Source organism: Rhagoletis pomonella, unplaced genomic scaffold, assembly GCF_013731165.1.
Source record: "Rhagoletis pomonella isolate Grant_MI unplaced genomic scaffold, Rhpom_1.0 Rhpom_scaffold_00004, whole genome shotgun sequence".
Lineage (NCBI taxonomy): Eukaryota > Metazoa > Arthropoda > Insecta > Diptera > Tephritidae > Rhagoletis > Rhagoletis pomonella.
Window position 1 is genome coordinate 23,924,698 of NW_023458558.1, and position 16,240 is coordinate 23,940,937.

At 38.7% G+C, this 16,240-nt stretch overlaps 3 protein-coding genes across 3 annotated transcripts; 1 reads left to right on the plus strand and 2 right to left on the minus strand.

Annotated features, from left to right (window-relative positions):
- Positions 1-3,110: 3,110 nt before the first annotated feature.
- LOC118737298 (cytoplasmic FMR1-interacting protein) lies at positions 3,111-8,943 on the minus strand. Its single transcript, XM_036467710.1, has 13 exons — positions 8,819-8,943; positions 8,314-8,538; positions 8,042-8,221; positions 6,987-7,970; positions 6,264-6,931; positions 6,030-6,203; positions 5,854-5,972; positions 5,674-5,786; positions 5,402-5,601; positions 4,796-5,331; positions 4,644-4,738; positions 4,186-4,572; positions 3,111-4,105 (listed from the first exon to the last, which is right to left on the minus strand). Exons 2-13 carry the CDS (start codon positions 8,518-8,520, stop codon positions 3,896-3,898), a joined length of 3,873 nt encoding a protein of 1,290 aa, XP_036323603.1. The 5' UTR covers positions 8,521-8,538; positions 8,819-8,943; the 3' UTR covers positions 3,111-3,895.
- Positions 8,944-10,235: 1,292 nt separating this feature from the next.
- Positions 10,236-12,773, plus strand: LOC118737299 (programmed cell death protein 2-like). The gene is made up of 3 exons (XM_036467711.1): positions 10,236-10,576; positions 10,794-11,938; positions 12,370-12,773. The coding sequence occupies exons 1-3, from the start codon at positions 10,469-10,471 to the stop codon at positions 12,623-12,625; spliced, it is 1,509 nt and encodes a 502-aa protein (XP_036323604.1). The 5' UTR covers positions 10,236-10,468; the 3' UTR covers positions 12,626-12,773.
- A 1,501-nt stretch (positions 12,774-14,274) lies between these two features.
- LOC118737300 (ubiquitin-like domain-containing CTD phosphatase 1) lies at positions 14,275-15,945 on the minus strand. Its single transcript, XM_036467712.1, has 2 exons — positions 15,660-15,945; positions 14,275-15,591 (listed from the first exon to the last, which is right to left on the minus strand). The coding sequence occupies exons 1-2, from the start codon at positions 15,859-15,861 to the stop codon at positions 14,792-14,794; spliced, it is 1,002 nt and encodes a 333-aa protein (XP_036323605.1). The 5' UTR covers positions 15,862-15,945; the 3' UTR covers positions 14,275-14,791.
- Between the last annotated feature and the right edge of the window lie 295 nt (positions 15,946-16,240).

Below are 16,240 nucleotides of genomic sequence, written 5' to 3' on the forward strand. Positions count from 1 at the left end.
TAATTTTTTGAGTCTACATATAAAGGCATCTGTACTTTCCTCCCTTTGCGACACGCCTTAACTGTCTCCAATCGAGACCAAAATTTATATGTGATATCTGTCACCGTGGTATTACCGATTGAAGGGGTTAGACTGAAAAAAAAATCATTAATTTGATTTTTTAAGGACCACCCTAATGTATATACAGTGCCGGTAAAAATAATAGCACTGTGAGGTACTATGAGGTCTATCAAAGGAAAACTCCAAATAATTTTACTTCTAGTATCTTTTTATTTCTCTAACAAACTTATGATTTTATTCCACACTCTAAATGAAAAAAAATAAACTTAATTTAATGCATCGCCAAATTTTTTTAAGTATTTATATGGAAGTATTCAAAATATGGCGGTAAAAAAAAATAGCACTGAGAATTAGTTATGCCCTTAAAAACTAAAATAAAATATAAACCCTTAATTTTTCATTTAGAAGTGTATGTACATAAATATTAGGCTCCAGATTAATACTTAGTAGCATGTCCTTTATTTTTAATAACGGCCGCACAACGTCTTGGCATGGAGTCAACAAGGTCCTGATATTTCTTTTTTGGAATCTTGCTCCACTGGTTGGTCTGGCATCATGAACTGCCTTCTTGACCTCAGTCCAGAGGTTCTCAATTGGATTGAGATCAGGCGACTGCGGAAAGACCCACCTGCTGAAAGACCCACCTTAACGGCATTTCCTCTTCGGCGTAAGGGTACATCACTTACTCTAATATTCTTACGTATACATATTGATCCATGATTTCTTTGATCCAATATATAGGGCCTACACCATTGTAGGAAAAACAAGCCCACACCATTATACTAGTACCTCCGTGTTTAAGTGTTTTTGTAGTGAACTTGGGATCAAATTCAGTTCTCTGGGGCCTCCTAATGTAGTCTCGACCACCTTTGCCACCATAGAGCACAATTTTGCTTTCATCCGTCCAAAGAATGTTCCTCCATTTCCCTACTGGCCAGTCCAAATGATCTTCTGTAAACTTCAGACGCTGTTTCAAATGCTTACTCATTAATAAAGGAACCTTTCTGAGAGTGCACGACTTTAAACCATTCTCTCTAAGCCGGGAGCGAACTGTCTCTACACATGCCATGATATTAAGCTCCTTTCTAAGTACAGTTGCTGGCTTAAAAGGGTCTTTTTGGCTTTGCCGAATAAGCCGTCTGACCAGTAAGGGTGACATTCGGATCATTTTGTTGGAACAGCCAACTGTACGGCCCATTTCCGCATAAGTTTTGCCTTGAGAAATTAGTTTTTTTATAATTTCACGTTTTTCGGCGCTGTAATGTTTCCCACGTCCCATAGCTATTCAAACAATTTACAATCATAGACGGCACAAAAACTGATGAAGGGATAGGGGCAGGAATTTTCGGTCCCTGGGGCTAAGATGTCCATTCCCCTGGGCAACTACCCTTGTATATTTCAATCGGAGGCTTACGGCATCAGTGCTTGTGCGGAAATAGTTCTGCGGGACTTGAGGACCTTTTGCGCTTCTGCATTTTATTGAAAATTGCGTTGATTGCTCTGAGAAAGAGAGCAACTATAGAAGGTTATCCCGAGGATTTTCGGATTGTTCAATGTCGGAATTAGTACGCCGTTAACGTGAGTGCCTAAGTGTAACCTCACCTCTTTCATCCAGGTGGCGAAAGTGGTTGCTGAGCAGTCTGTAGGCTTGTTTCACTAAAGAAGAGAGAAAGTGCGGAGACATAAACATTTACTTTTGAACACAGGTCAATAATTCCGTTACCGGACACCAATATTGAACAATCGTAAGCATAAAAGATGGTCGAAACGCCCTCTGGTGGTTAAGGAAGCTAGGAGCTACAAATTAAAGATAAGCGGGACGAGTACCCCAACCTTTGAGTCCCCTGCTTAATTTTTTGGGGTTTTGAAGCTTGATACCTGAGGATGACTGGACGAATGTTCCACTGACCACTCAATGTAGCGTTAAATGACAAACAGTGGCAAACAGAAGTCATGCTGATGCTTAGCTGGAGTCAAGTTGTACGAGAACTGCGGGAGTAACAAGGTCTCTGGTGTCTTTGATCCGGTGGAGAGGGGTGTTATCAGGCTATTAGACTCCCCATTGTGGGCAGACTTCCCCGGCCTAAGAAGCGGGACCTTGAGACGAGACGAGAGGAGAGTAGCCATAGGCAGTTTGAGGACCTTGGTTTTGTAGTCTACATACTTCCGCTGGACCCGTTCTTTCAGCAACAGCATGTATACTTCATCGTAGTCAATGGCTTTTGAGACTTTTGCCTTCCCGATGGCCACCTGAACTTCGCCGCCGGTAAAAACAAGAGACGCATTTTGTCCTGAAGTTTGCGCTGGCTCTGTGTACCGAAGAATGCAGCGTGTGAATTGTCGGCTAAAATAGCTCGCATATCCCTTCGGGTCCGACGAGGCCTGATGGTTTTGCTCGGGTTGAACACAGACCTTATGGCCGACAATAGCTTGGTCACCTCGAAGCAGTTTGCAAGTCTTCAGTTGTTCGTCCCCTTTCTCCTTTTCTTCCCGAATCACCAAATGATACGGGGACCCGAGGCATCAAGCGCGAGCTGGGAAATTGAGGCGGGGTTCCGATATGCGTTCGCCAATATGAACGTCTGTTGGTGCGGTGGGAGCGGCGAAAATGCTCTGGGTAACTTCCGAGAACAGGGTAAAGGGCCACGGAGGGAGGTCGCAGTGCTCATGTCTCATAATAATAATAATAACTTTCGCGAAGCCGTACCAGTCAACTTTGCTAAAATTGATGTACAGCGGCAGTTTTATCGATAGAGATGTCTATGGGTAGGGGATCAGACGGTAGCGGCAACATAGTTATGCTTTTTACTGGACCTAGCTATTGTTATGTCGAGGGAGCTGCTACCCATAATCCTGGAAGGTTGGATCGTCGAATCAACAGACCGTGGTTGGGTAAAACCCTAGTCAATCCGTTACGTAGAAATTGCCGTGTTGGGAACGTTCATTGTTGGTGTTCACCCCTGCCTGGTTATCGGGCCATTTAGTTTTATTCAGTTTACAAAAAAAAAAAAAAAATACAATGGAAAATAATAATTTTTAACCAGGTAACTTAATATTTACATTTCTCATTCCCTTCCCCCCTTTGGAAATTTAAAACACATTCGCTTTGTTAGAAAATGTGTAAAACGTTTATTTATCAGCATTTTTAAATATATGGAATATTGGTTTGTCTTCTGAAACATATATTAAACTTTCGTAAATGCGATTGTTAGCGCGAGCATAGTTTTTCATTTTCAATTCTGATCTGCGAAAATGCAGCTTAAACAATTCCATACAAGCGAAATTACTGAATACAAATTTTTTGAACTTGTTTTTCTTGCGCCTTAAGGGTTCTACTTAATATATGTAAATATTCGGATATTGTTGTAATTATTGTAAGCATTGTCTGCTATTTAAAGCCAAATACAATTTCATGCCTTGTTGGTTTTTGTATATAGTCTTTGGCCTACATATTCTTTTAATCAATCAAACATAAATACATATTTATTAGATTTGAATTTCAAACGCTTCAATGCTACAGCTTATAATTTGAATAAATAAATACTTTTGCGAAGTACATATGTATAATAAATATTTTTGCTTAACACATATGTTTTATGGAGTTGAATATTGGAAAAATTGTTCATTGTATGCGTTTCTAAAATTTTGATTACATATTTCATATTGAATTGAACTTTAGTTACGAAGCAACGAATTCTACTGCTTAAATAATACATACATACATATTATAAATTCAATAAATGTACTTATAAGTGTAGCTAGAATACCATTACAATAGTTTATAATAATGTTAATAATAGATAGAAGAGACATTATATATCTAGAGTGCATTCGTTTAATTATTTGTCATACTCTGACGCAATTTATTCGGATCTTGGTAGTGTGACGAAATCATTGTGGGATGCTGTGGTGGCGGAAAGCAGCGCACGTGCTCCACATTGGAACCCTCACCATCTCCACCTTTGAGATATTTATTGAGTATAGCAAATATTTGTGAGTTTAATACTTGAAAACGGCGTATGCGGTCAACCATGCGTTTCAGTTTCTGTAAATTGTTAAACAAATATTTGTACATATGTATGAAAAAATTTTGGATTTACATTGTTTATACTCTTCTCTACTTACAATTCCCTTCACATCCTCATCTTTGCCATCAACGCGTTGCACACGCAAAATATGATAGCAAAAATCCAAAGCCTCAAAACGTCGCTGCTGTCCCAGCAGCACAATCATTGCGCAACCAGCCCAATTTAAACCCTCGCCGAAGAGCTCTTCAATTGTGTATTCCGTACCGCGTACTGGTATGCAGTAGACAAATTGCAACGCTGACCACAAACGATGGAACTCCGAGCATTCGTCTACGTGTATGATGCCATTCGCTGGTGGTGGTCCACTCCACACTGGATCATCCAAATAGCTTTTAATACGATTTAGTATCACCTCGAAAATGCTCAAACCACAGCAGAGACGTTCGCGTGTGAGTAAATCACCCTCGCGGGCAATCATTGCTTGCTATAACGAAAAAAGCAATCGAATAAACTATGCAAATTTAGAACAACGTGTTTGTATGAATGCATGCTTACTTTCGCATTGCCAATTTTTTCTACATTCGATACGATCTGCAAATTTGCAAATTGTGCCTCCAAGCGCTTCTGCTTTGCTTCGGGCTTTTCATTTTCTAAAAAAAAAACAAAAACAAAAATAACATAAAACGTTTACATAGCTATGTAAGTACCTTTGCAAAATGGTCGCGGGAATATATTTTGGAACAGCGCCGCATGTAGCAAATCACATACTTCTTCCTGTGATAACGCCTGCTCTATAAGCAAGCAGAAAATAATACAATTTCCTAACTCACGGAACGACTGAAACAGATCGGTTTTTGTATCCGGATACTGCACAATATCAGTGAGATGCGCTTGGTAGTAGCTCAAGACGCCTGGCGAGCCATATTCGCAACGCGGCAATTTGCAAGATTTCGGCATTGCACCCATTAAGGTTTTTGTAAACTGTAACAAGGTGCCTTGTATAAGTGGTTTAACAATATCCTTCAAAATAATGTCCATGACCACCGCTATGCCCTGATAGCCGAGCAGACGACACATTGCATGGAAATGTGGCGCTCCAATGAAACCAGTATACTGGCCATATTGTGTAGAGTATGCGGCATTCAACTGTTTTGAGCCCCACAAGTAGAAATGTGCCATCTGTGGTGGCTTTTCACGTTGTATGGGCTGCGATGAGGCCAAATTCACCTTACTTCGGACAAATCTGAGTAAAATAAAAATGTCATAATAAAAATCAGGACATATTGATTTAAATTAATTTTAAAATTTGCTACCGATTCGTTGCTGCATTGTAGCAATAGTTAACCAAAAAGTCATAATTCAGCTCAACAAACACATGCAAGGTTATGCGGCCATAAGGCGCCAATACGTTGTGATTTGCTTCTTTAACCATGGCATCAAAATTATCCAGTGCCAAGTGTTTGCTAAGTAATTTGTGACAGATGCGATTGGCTTCTAAGAGACCTTCGAGTTCCTGTTTAGAGACACATTAATGATAAATGTGTTATTTAGAATTTTTCTTAGTAGTTAATCAAATGTTACTCACCACAATGGCAGTTATATCATTTCCTTCAAAGCGACAGATTGCCAATTCAACACTTTTGTGCATATTCGCATTGATACGCTGATTTATGAGTTTATTTAAGTCAATAGAACGACCTTTGGGAATATATTTAAGTTTGCTTATTTATATTAAAAAATACGTATATAATTTTTGAAAACTTACCAAGTAATTGCACATGCCTTTGCTTCAGCAGCGTTTCATAGCGATTATTGCGTGGATACGAGTGGAAATTGAAGCCTAAAACTTCGCACTCCAGACGAAAACGTTTATCAAGAAAAATACTATAACAAAAATAATTAATCGCCGCAATTTTCAAATTAATTTCCTAGGCGACCTACCTGCCTGCCAACTGTTTGTAATGCGCAAATATTTGTTCGCTTAACTTATAGACAAATTGATCAAAACACAAATTGACTTCTGCCTCTACTTCATCATAAAGGAATTGTTTACGAAACACAGTTAGGGCATAGTGTGCTGAGTCATTGTACAAGTCCAATGGATATAAAACAAATCTGCAAAAAAGGATGCAACAAAAATGTTTGTGTGTGCACTTTTATTTCTTATCAACTCACTCCATCATTGAAGGCTCCTTCGTTTGCAATATGTGATCAGTCAATATCCACGGCATAGACATCTCAATGGGAAACTGTATACGCTTCTCCATGGTAATCAAGTCTTTGCACTCCTCATTGTGCTGATGTTTCACCATACATTTGTTCACCTTGCGTCCCATTGTCATTTCCAAATAAAACTCACGATACCATAATTGCGAAAGATCGCAGCACTTTTGAAGTGTGTCACTGAAGTTCAGCAGATAGCTCCAGTAGAACGAGGTTTTGTGAAAAGTGTCAATTTGCATAAGACAATTGCCGTCGATGTCCTTGCGCAACGTACGTTTGCCACCACTTTTATCAGCAATCAATGACTCCAGCATAGTACGAACCATGTAAAGTTGCGTGGAGGAAGGTCCGACATTCAAGCGTGGTACTTGAATACGAAAACCTGGATCAGGATCCTTCTTACCCTTTGCAGCTGGATCATCTAGCGGCTCATGACCTTTCTGCCAATCAGCAGCAGTCTCTCGTACTGACATTATAATACTGCGGATTAAATCCTTCTTGTTTTTTACCGCCTTGCGCATAGGTTCACGCAACGTCAATTGCACGAAATCTTGTAGCTCGGCGTATATATTGCGGCGTATTGCTTCGCACAGTACGGTTTCGATGCGCGCCATTAATACCTGAGGAGAAATTTATGTGCGACTGTTCAAAGAAATTTTACAAATCAAACTCTACCTGTAATCCCTTAATCATTGCAATTACTTCTATGAGCGCAAATTTTTCTTCAGATGTGTAATTATAACGTGTAGCTCGCTCATATTCCTCCGCCTCAACGGGACATTCTTTGTTTTGGTGATGGTCAGTGGGATGCAGCAGCTTCCACGAGTACAATTCGGTAACAACGCTAGTCCACTCCGACAGCAATTGTAGGCCACGCAGCGCCAAGTCAGAGGTAGCACGATTTTCAGCATCTGTCGGATTTTCTTTTACTGTTGTGGTCACTTCGTTGGTGTAGCGTGCTAACTCTGATATGTACTTAACGTGATCTTCGCGAATTTGTGGCAAATGTACCATTAAATCTGCTTGGGGGCTAATTGCATTCGAGCTAGACAAAGGCCACTTGCTAGTATCCAAATGCTTGCTTCGTTTAATGTAGTTAAAAGGTGCAATTTGCATATCACCAAATAACGGCACCACTTCCAAATTTTTGAAAATTCGATCTATACGATCCAAGCGTATTTTTTTCTTTTGATCTAATTTATTTATGTTACAGGCATCACTGTCCATAAGGAAAAGTCCAAACCCCATTACTTTAACCAGCATATGCTTTTCCTCAGGCGTCAAATACATTTTCGTTTCAAACATGTGCACACAAATGTTTACAACATCTGAAAGCAAATCTTCGTAGCCAACGATTTTCTCGAGCGTATCTTTCACTGTATCACGTATTTTGTTCTGTGTTGCAAGAAACATGGATAAATTTTGTGATTCCTGCAATGTGTGTGAGTCTGACATGACTTTCAGGAATTGGGCAGCGCGGCGATATGTGCTGTAATCATTCTTTACACTCGATTTCATGTTCTTCAATTCATCCAACACAGCAAACATGTTTATGAATTTTCCTAAGGTTAACAAATATGCTTCCGATACGAAGTCCTTGCGTTTCTCTGCATGACACAGGCGCTTCACTTCACCAGAAAACGCTTCAATAGCCTTTCGCTGTAAAAGAATTCGATTGAAAATTTTTGTTTGAAATACACCTTCCATCAATATTTGGCAAATATACATACTTGGAAATACATAAAATTAAGTAATTTGTTGACTTCTGGTGCTAAAACTTCCACGGTCTTTTCATAAATTTCTACTCGATTGGGTTGCTCATTGGATTTTGGTTGAGGTATTGCGCGCGAACAGCAGCGCCAAGTGTAAAGCATAACAGCATGTTTTTGTCCCTCATCAAGCAAAACATTCTGCGTAAGATAAAATTATAAAAATAATTTATCATCAAATGTACATACATACATACGTACATACAGACGTATGTAACTGATAACTTCCTTACCAGATTAGCATGTGTTGTCGCTTCTTCTATATATTTTGCTATGCCCGTTACAAATCCATTACGATCCTCAAAGTTTGTATCAAAGTTTGCCTTGTATATAATTGAACATGGTTGCGCTTCAATGCAAGGCTGCTCATCGGGTAATGACAGCTCGTCTAGCACTTCCACATTGGATAACGCATCGGCCAATGTGATCTTTTCTGTCATTTTGCAAAGTAACTTACACTGAAACGAGGAGAGATAACAAACCATATTAGAGCAATGATGCAAGCAATGATGCTAAGCGCATTGAGTGCAACAACTCTAACAGCGCAAAAATCATCGATTGGAAACTGGGCGGGTCTCGCGTCGGCCTATAAGACAAGTGTTTACGTTGCTGCAGCTAGTACTTGCACTTCTTGTTTGGGGACAAGCTTATAACTTCGTACATACAAACGTTTTCGTTTTATGGGAACTAATCTGCTTATTGCATTTCATGCATGTGTTCTCCCCAATTTTTACTCACATTAAATTGTCGAAAATTGTTATTTATTTACGCGACTGCCATTTGACGTGAAAGCGAAGAATTGATAAATTTTTGACACCATGACACACACCCACAATACGTATGCGTCAAATCAGAAAATTCAAACTGACAATGGTTGTGTTCATTGCAAGGCTATTACACTGCGAAAAAAAGCTCCAAGTTTTTGTATGTATGTATAAATCCAATTATATGTTGGATAGCAAGTAATTTCGAAAAGTGTGTCGAACTCAGTCTTGCCATCTTTTGATTTTCAAAAAGCACCAAAGACTTGGAAAAAAAGCGTTTTACCACACTAAAAGTACCAAATTTTTTTGAAACTAGGGATGCTTTTTTCATAACATAATACCGAAGTACTGCACATTAAAACTGGGCATGAATCACGTATGACGACAATCGTCTGAACGATATCGAGTCGAGATTGTCTTGCTTCATAAAAATCAAAAATTGTTTGATCGTTTGTGCGATATCGTCAACTCGATTCCAGTTTTGCTTCACGTAACAGTAAGGCTTTCTGCACATTGGTCGTCCAATTATAGTTGCTTCATCGTCACAATCATGATGCAACGATTACATGACTAACTACACTTTCGCACACTCGGTTGTGATATTTCAATTCATTTGGCGTCTAAAAATTCACTTGGAGCAGGTATTTTCTGTTTTTCTGGTTGATTTTTTCGCGAAATATTTATAAAAACCTGGAATTTTTTAAATATAGACTGCCCTGCAACAATTCTAGACATCATTTTTCATTAATATCTCTTCTCTTCTTTTCCTGAAATGTGTTTTGTGCATACAATTTCGTCATATTATATTTGGGGTATTCACTACGGTGTCGTAAGTGTCGTATTGTTCTATGTCGTAATTTTAAACGCCTAAAAATATATTAAGGGGGTTCGCAAATCCATCAAAGTCATATTATGCATTTTCGCAGTGTTGAAAAATAGTTGGTTGTGGCTTAAAGTTCTCTAAACATTTGTTTAGGCTTTTAAAGTTTACGACATACAACAATACGACACTTCCGCCACCGTTGTGAATCTCTCAATTTATTTATATATTTATTTATTAACGCTCATATTTATTGAATTTTAATGCAGTTATCCACTTTTTAATAATTTCCACAGATTTTATGCAAAAAATACTAATTTTTATGCAATTTTAATGCAAATATTAACTTTTTAAAGTTTTTAGGGGCGATTAATTGAATCAAAATTTGGCTGTCACCAACTTCATTGCGAGCGCTTAGTTGAAATGCCGTTCACACCAGGCGATTGTTGCTTTCAACTAATAGTTGCCTGTAAAATCGCCCCATGTAACATCGTATAAGGAAAACCCGAGTACCCAATGCTAATTGAATTGCTCAATGAACACCGGCTTATTTACGCGCTTACATATTGAATATACTACTAAAAGCTGGCATACTTTTAGGATCACATTGTCGATTTATCCACTCGTGTTTTTTCTTCGCTTATGTTTGCAGCAAAAACTTAGATCGAGTGCATTATTCAATATCAGAATTCTAAAATATACTTTATTTGCTAAAATCGTAAGACTTGATGGAATATCATTTACAAATCGGGCCTATTAGTTTTAAGTGAAGATAAGTTAATTGTCTAAGTAAATAAGTGAAAAATGGCAAAAAATAAAAGTACTGTCTACCTTGGTTTTGAGGATGAGGAAGTCACTGGCAAACACGGATCCATATTAAACAGTACGGTGAACAAAGTTGGTGGAACACCGGTATGTACGACACTGTTTAGATGATTGTGTAGTATTAAACCAAGCATAAAGGTCAAAGTGATTCACCTTTTGCCTTAAGTGTTTGCCCAACGTCGCTGTTTCCGCTCCATAGAGTCTGGGCTTTGCGACGTGATGCGCTGCGCTGACGCATCATTTACAAAATTAATTAAAATTGATTTTTTTTTGTTGGTAACATATCTTTATCTGTATCTTGCAGGACTGGCCCTCTGGTGAGATAAAAGTGCCTTCGTGCCCGCTATGTGGCACAGCACGCCCGCTAATTGTGCAGCTATATGCACCATTGGAGTTATCGAAATTTCATCGAACCTTATATGTTTTTGGTTGCTTAAACCCGGCTTGTTCTCAAAGCTCCAAGAGTTGGCTATGCATACGTACACAGCATCTAGACACACCAAGTGAAGCAGAACTAATAAGCGCAGTGCCGCCACCACTAACAGCAGGTGGCGGTGGAGGAAAGAAAAAAAAGAATAAGCTAGCATCAAATGCAACGCAGCCTCAAAAAATTACTTGGTGCAGTGGTGCCGATGATTGGGGCGAAGCAGGGGAGGAGAGTATTGCAGCCTCCGATAATGGTGTGGAGCGCATGGATACAGGCGCTGATGAGTTACATCATCAAAACGAAGAGAACGGCAACGTAATTGGAAATAATGATAACTCACCCTTTTGTGGCGAGCACTTACCGCAGGTCGACTTAGGCAACAGTGATGTTGATGAAGATGATGATGACGAAAGCAATTCGATGGATAACGAACTAGTATATGGCTTTGGACAACTCGATATGCATTCACCGCAAAAGGTAGTTGAAGATCCCAACGCCAACTGTGCTGCTGGTAATGCGGCTGCCGCAGCTGCTATGGATGGTGGCGCAATGATGGGCTTCGGCGGTGCCACTGCTACCATTTGTGCCGAAATTGAAGGAGCTGAGACAGATGTAGTACTCGTGGAGACGCCCCTAAAGCCAGAACGTGACTTAATTGCACTCCTGAAGCATACTGCAACGCCTGCGGCACTCGGACCCCTTGCCAAGACATCAGATGTTACTATTAAGCCATTCTTCATCGCGGTGGATTTAGAGCAGCGGCATAAACTTAGCGAATTTGAAAACTATGGTGGTGCGCTATCGGCGGATCACATACGTGATTTATACCAAGAGTATAAACGGCAGGATGAGGCGGCAAATTCGCCAAACGGGCTTGGCGCATGTGGTGGAGCAAGCGGAGAGGGGCTAGGTGCTGCTGGAGATGAAAAAGAAGTTTACGAGAAAACTTTGCCGGCGCATGGTGATATAATTTTTCATCAATTTGTTAGTACTATACAACAAAACCCCGGTCAGATAATAAGGTGAGAGTATAGCTATTAAACTGTATGTATATAGGGCAGGCGCATATAGCGCCACGAAAAAGAGAGGAGCCTATCTATAAATATAAACAAATTGAGGAGAAAGGAGGAGCTCTAAATAATAAATACGTCCCTTTACTGACATTTCATTGCACCTACTTGATGCTACCATTATGGTAAAAGAGACGTAAAGGGGCGTGCCTCGGACTAATTACCATTTCAATTCCAGTAATGCATTTCAAGCTATACCGCAATTTCTTATTTATTTTTTTTTATGCCTGTTGGGCTACTCTGGCTCTCAAGGCCTTATATGTATGCATATCAAAAGTTTTTTTTTAATAAAGGGCTATGGAAGTTTAACTTTATGTTTATACTGTATTTGATATGCTTATGGTAGAACTAAAATTTAAAATTTAAAATTTCCATCCCCACAGGTATTCACGTGATACACTACCCCTATTGATGGGACCACTATCCGAAGCAATACCAAAGTGCGCGAACTGCAATGGCGAGACCATATGTGAAATTCAAATCCTTTCCACACTCATACCGAAATTACGTTTACAGCAGAATAGCGATCCGGTACCCATCGAATACGGCAATGTGCTGGTGTTTACATGTCTCAAATGCTGTTGGGATACACCCGATAAGATGCGCTATGAACGAGTCATTGTACAAGCCGAGCTGTAAACAATAAACAACAGAGAATCCTAGTATCTGGCGAATATGCTTGAAAATTATATCGCACACGATCTTCAAAAGTTACTTAACTCAAAATCTGGCATTTTTGAAATTATGCACTAAAAGCGTACACAGAGCTTTTATTTACCTTGCAGCATTAGCTGGAGTAAGTTTTTGTTATAATTTATTGAAAAAACCTAAGGTCAAGTCTCCCTTGCCCATATGATTAGCATGTGCTAAGAAATAGTTTTTCGCATTTTCTGACGAACGTGTAATTTTGAGTTGTGACTCTTTTGAAGACTGTGTGCGATATGTTTAGCTTACACTTGAATCGAACAAAAGCACCCGCGAATTTGGGTACAATGACATTACATTCAAACTATCAAAGTGTTAAATTATCAAAGTATGTACCTACATAGATGCGTTTACAGAAACTACTTCAATTATAAAGATATAAACATGAAACACCCTTTACTTACACACATACATACACAGATACTATATTATTAGTCCAATCGCTACAATAAACGATGGACTTTTTAAACTACTTAAATGAACCAACAGACCAAAAGCTTATTTACCAGCTAGAGATTTTAAATTATAGTCTGCAGTAACTTGGGTAAAATAATTGAAAACTTTAAGCATATGAGTAAGAAAACAAGGATTATTAGATAATAGGTTTCTCTCAGAGTTAGTTTTAAGAATAATACGAGGCTTGTAACTTTCTATTCAATCGATTTTTATTTAATTTAGATTTTATTTATTTAATATTTATTTATAAAAAAGACTTCAGATAGAAACAAATTTTTTCACGGACACAGATTGCAGTGTGTAAGTATCTTTCATTGGCTTACTACACACATTAATACAATGTGTACGCATTTAGTTATTGTTGTAAATTTAACTTCTTAAGTAAATTAATTAATTATTAAAACTAGTATTGTATTTTATTTAAATTAATTTTGAAGCTAGGAATAGAAAGGCTTAATTGAAAAAAATGATTTCAAGAAAAAATTTAATAAATAAATGGTATTAAAGTAAAGTGGAAATAAAAGAAGAGAAACTAACAACAGTTGTTTTTGAAATGATATTGAGCCTGGGTCGCTCTACGCCAGCCCAAGTGGAATTGCTTGGACAGAATCAAGTTAGGGAACGTACCCATACTACGTGACCCGCTCATGGGGGCTCAGGGGGATCTCCAAAATACCACGCTTGGTCACAATAAGGGGCGGTGGGCTTAGGCTTTTATCATGTAGTCAATAGCCTCTAAGGAAATCTAGTGTTTTCTCGAGCTACATTCAAATATGGCGCCCACGGTTTGAAGCTTTTTAAACTCACAGGACTTTTGTTTCTATAAATTAAGTACTGGTTATGATATATTTTGACGTAAGTTTTATCTTGACAATATGTTTTTCCACTTGTAATTATAGGTGTGCATGCACTCCTGGGTCACGCGCCAAGCGCCGTATTAATAAAGACAAATACATATAAACCAAATAAATGTCTCGGAATATACTACGCTCGGTCACCGAGGGGGGAGGGGGGGTTAAAAATTGCAAAAAGTGGGTCACGAAGTATGGGTACGTTCCCTTAGCTAGTAGCATCATACCATCATATACATATTCTTCCCGACACCTAAACATAAATAAGAAACATCGTTTGTGCTTTTTAGGAAATATTGATTTATTAAATTAAGCTTTAAATCTAATCGTCTCCTGTTTGTAACTAAATACATAGCTCGCTTAATTCAACTGAGTCTTTAATTAAAATTTTTTACAACCGTTTTCCTAAAAGTCCCTGTTTATATGTTAAGTTATTTTTATGATAAAATTTATTAATTTTTTCTTATTATTCAAAAGCTAGCAGTTTACCATAAATCAAGCTCCTAAACGAAACAACAATAATAATTTAAATGCAATGGCTAGTTTTGTCTTAATTATAATTATTTAATTAAAAGTTCGTTGCTAAATAGTATGCGTTAGTGGCGGGCAATATTTATGCAACGGTAAGCGAATGCTTGAATCTCATTTTATTTAGTTTTTATACAAAAATGCAATAATATTCAATGCTAATTTTACCTTGTGAAGCTCCTAAGCAAAACACAATTTTAATTTTAATACTCGTGGCCTGCCTATTCGATTATTTCAAAACTAGCTCTGCTTATCTTTTCATTCATTATCGCGGTTTATTGGGATCATACTGTTGCCATTTACGATGACTTAGTGTATTGAAGTCGTCGCAGTGGATCGCAATATCGTGCAGGTACTTTGAAAGTTTCAGGAGCTCTTTATCTGTCTGACGACTTAAGTGTGCCTGCCGAAAGGGTCGTACGCGTAAGCCCGAGCGTGGGTTCATCAGGAAGTTACGTTGTATATCATCGAACATGATGGTGTTTTTGGAACTGTATTGTGGATAAATACCCCAAATTAAACCTAGTGGCTTTACATCTACGACGCCACGTTCGATAGTGTACACCGAAATCATGGCAGTAGAGTCCAAATAGAACATTATTTTATAATTGGCATTATTGCTGACGCCCAGCAATTTCATTTTCTCTTCAATCCAACGCATACCCGTGGCAGACCAGATGACAATGTCGTAATGCTCGTAAGCAGATTCAAGGAATTCATGTAAGTACGGTCGCATTAGTTCCGAAGCAGTTTCAGCGGGAGATCGATGGTCAAAAAGTGTGTAATCTATGTCGAGTACTAAAAGCTTTTTACCTTCCCGCGGAGGATTAATCTCTGTAATTTTATACTCCCTAACCCGGCGTTGCACTTTCGCTAAGTATACTGGTGATTTTTCTACCAAATCCTCTTCTTCGGCAACATCAAAATCATCTATCACCTCAGCCATTTCTTCGGGCAGCTGGCATGCAACCTCAATAGCAGCCTCGGTAGAACCTACCATCATAAGCTTGAAGTTTGGTTTCAATTCCAGGGCACATAGCTTGATGTCATCTGGCGCTACTTTGCCTATAAAAACAAAGCCCGTTATGTTTTAGACACATCCTGCATAACGGCAGTGACAGCGATCAACTTACCTTTATATTTGAGATTTATCAATTTTTGTCGCTCGGGCCGCACCTGTGTGAGTTTGAAGATTTCATGACGGAGCACGGCCACCGTATCCTGATCAGTTAGGTCTGTTATGGGATACTCCTTACCACTCCATTTTACAATGATTGAGGCCTGGCGTATCTCGTTGATCCTTTTGGAAGTTGATGCTTCTGGCTCGGTTGCCATTGCGAATTGCAATTTATTGCCAATTCCGTGCACCGGGTTGAAATACAAATCCACAGCAAAGAAACAAAAGCAACGAACAGAGTTGCCAAATTCGCCGAAGTTCAATCGATGAGTATACTCATAAAATACGACATAAGAGCAATAAATAGCTCTGATCCAATACTTTTCGTGAAAAATCCTGTAAAACTGTCAAACAGCAAAATTACTCTCTGAAGTGAGAGTAAAAAGTGAGCAACAACAAGAAGTACGGGAACAAAAAAACATTTTTCCTGTAAAAACGTCCACCAGTGATTGCTTGACACTTTTCATGATTTTACCAGAATAAAAAGTTCGGGTAAAATCTTGCAACTTCATTCTCTACACAACTCTCCAAAAGTCG

Coding starts and splice junctions, on each gene's coding strand:
- LOC118737298 (XM_036467710.1), bottom strand. CDS start 8,520: ATGACAGAAAAGATCACATTGGCCGATGCGTTATCCAATGTGGAAGTG. Junction 8,222..8,313: donor CGACAACACATGCTAATCTG/GTAAGGAAGTTA, acceptor TATCTTACGCAG/AATGTTTTGCTTGATGAGGG. Junction 6,204..6,263: donor AAGGAGCCTTCAATGATGGA/GTGAGTTGATAA, acceptor CCTTTTTTGCAG/ATTTGTTTTATATCCATTGG.
- LOC118737299 (XM_036467711.1), top strand. CDS start 10,469: ATGGCAAAAAATAAAAGTACTGTCTACCTTGGTTTTGAGGATGAGGAA. Junction 10,577..10,793: donor ACAAAGTTGGTGGAACACCG/GTATGTACGACA, acceptor TGTATCTTGCAG/GACTGGCCCTCTGGTGAGAT. Junction 11,939..12,369: donor AACCCCGGTCAGATAATAAG/GTGAGAGTATAG, acceptor CCATCCCCACAG/GTATTCACGTGATACACTAC.
- LOC118737300 (XM_036467712.1), bottom strand. CDS start 15,861: ATGGCAACCGAGCCAGAAGCATCAACTTCCAAAAGGATCAACGAGATA. Junction 15,592..15,659: donor GATAAATCTCAAATATAAAG/GTAAGTTGATCG, acceptor TTGTTTTTATAG/GCAAAGTAGCGCCAGATGAC.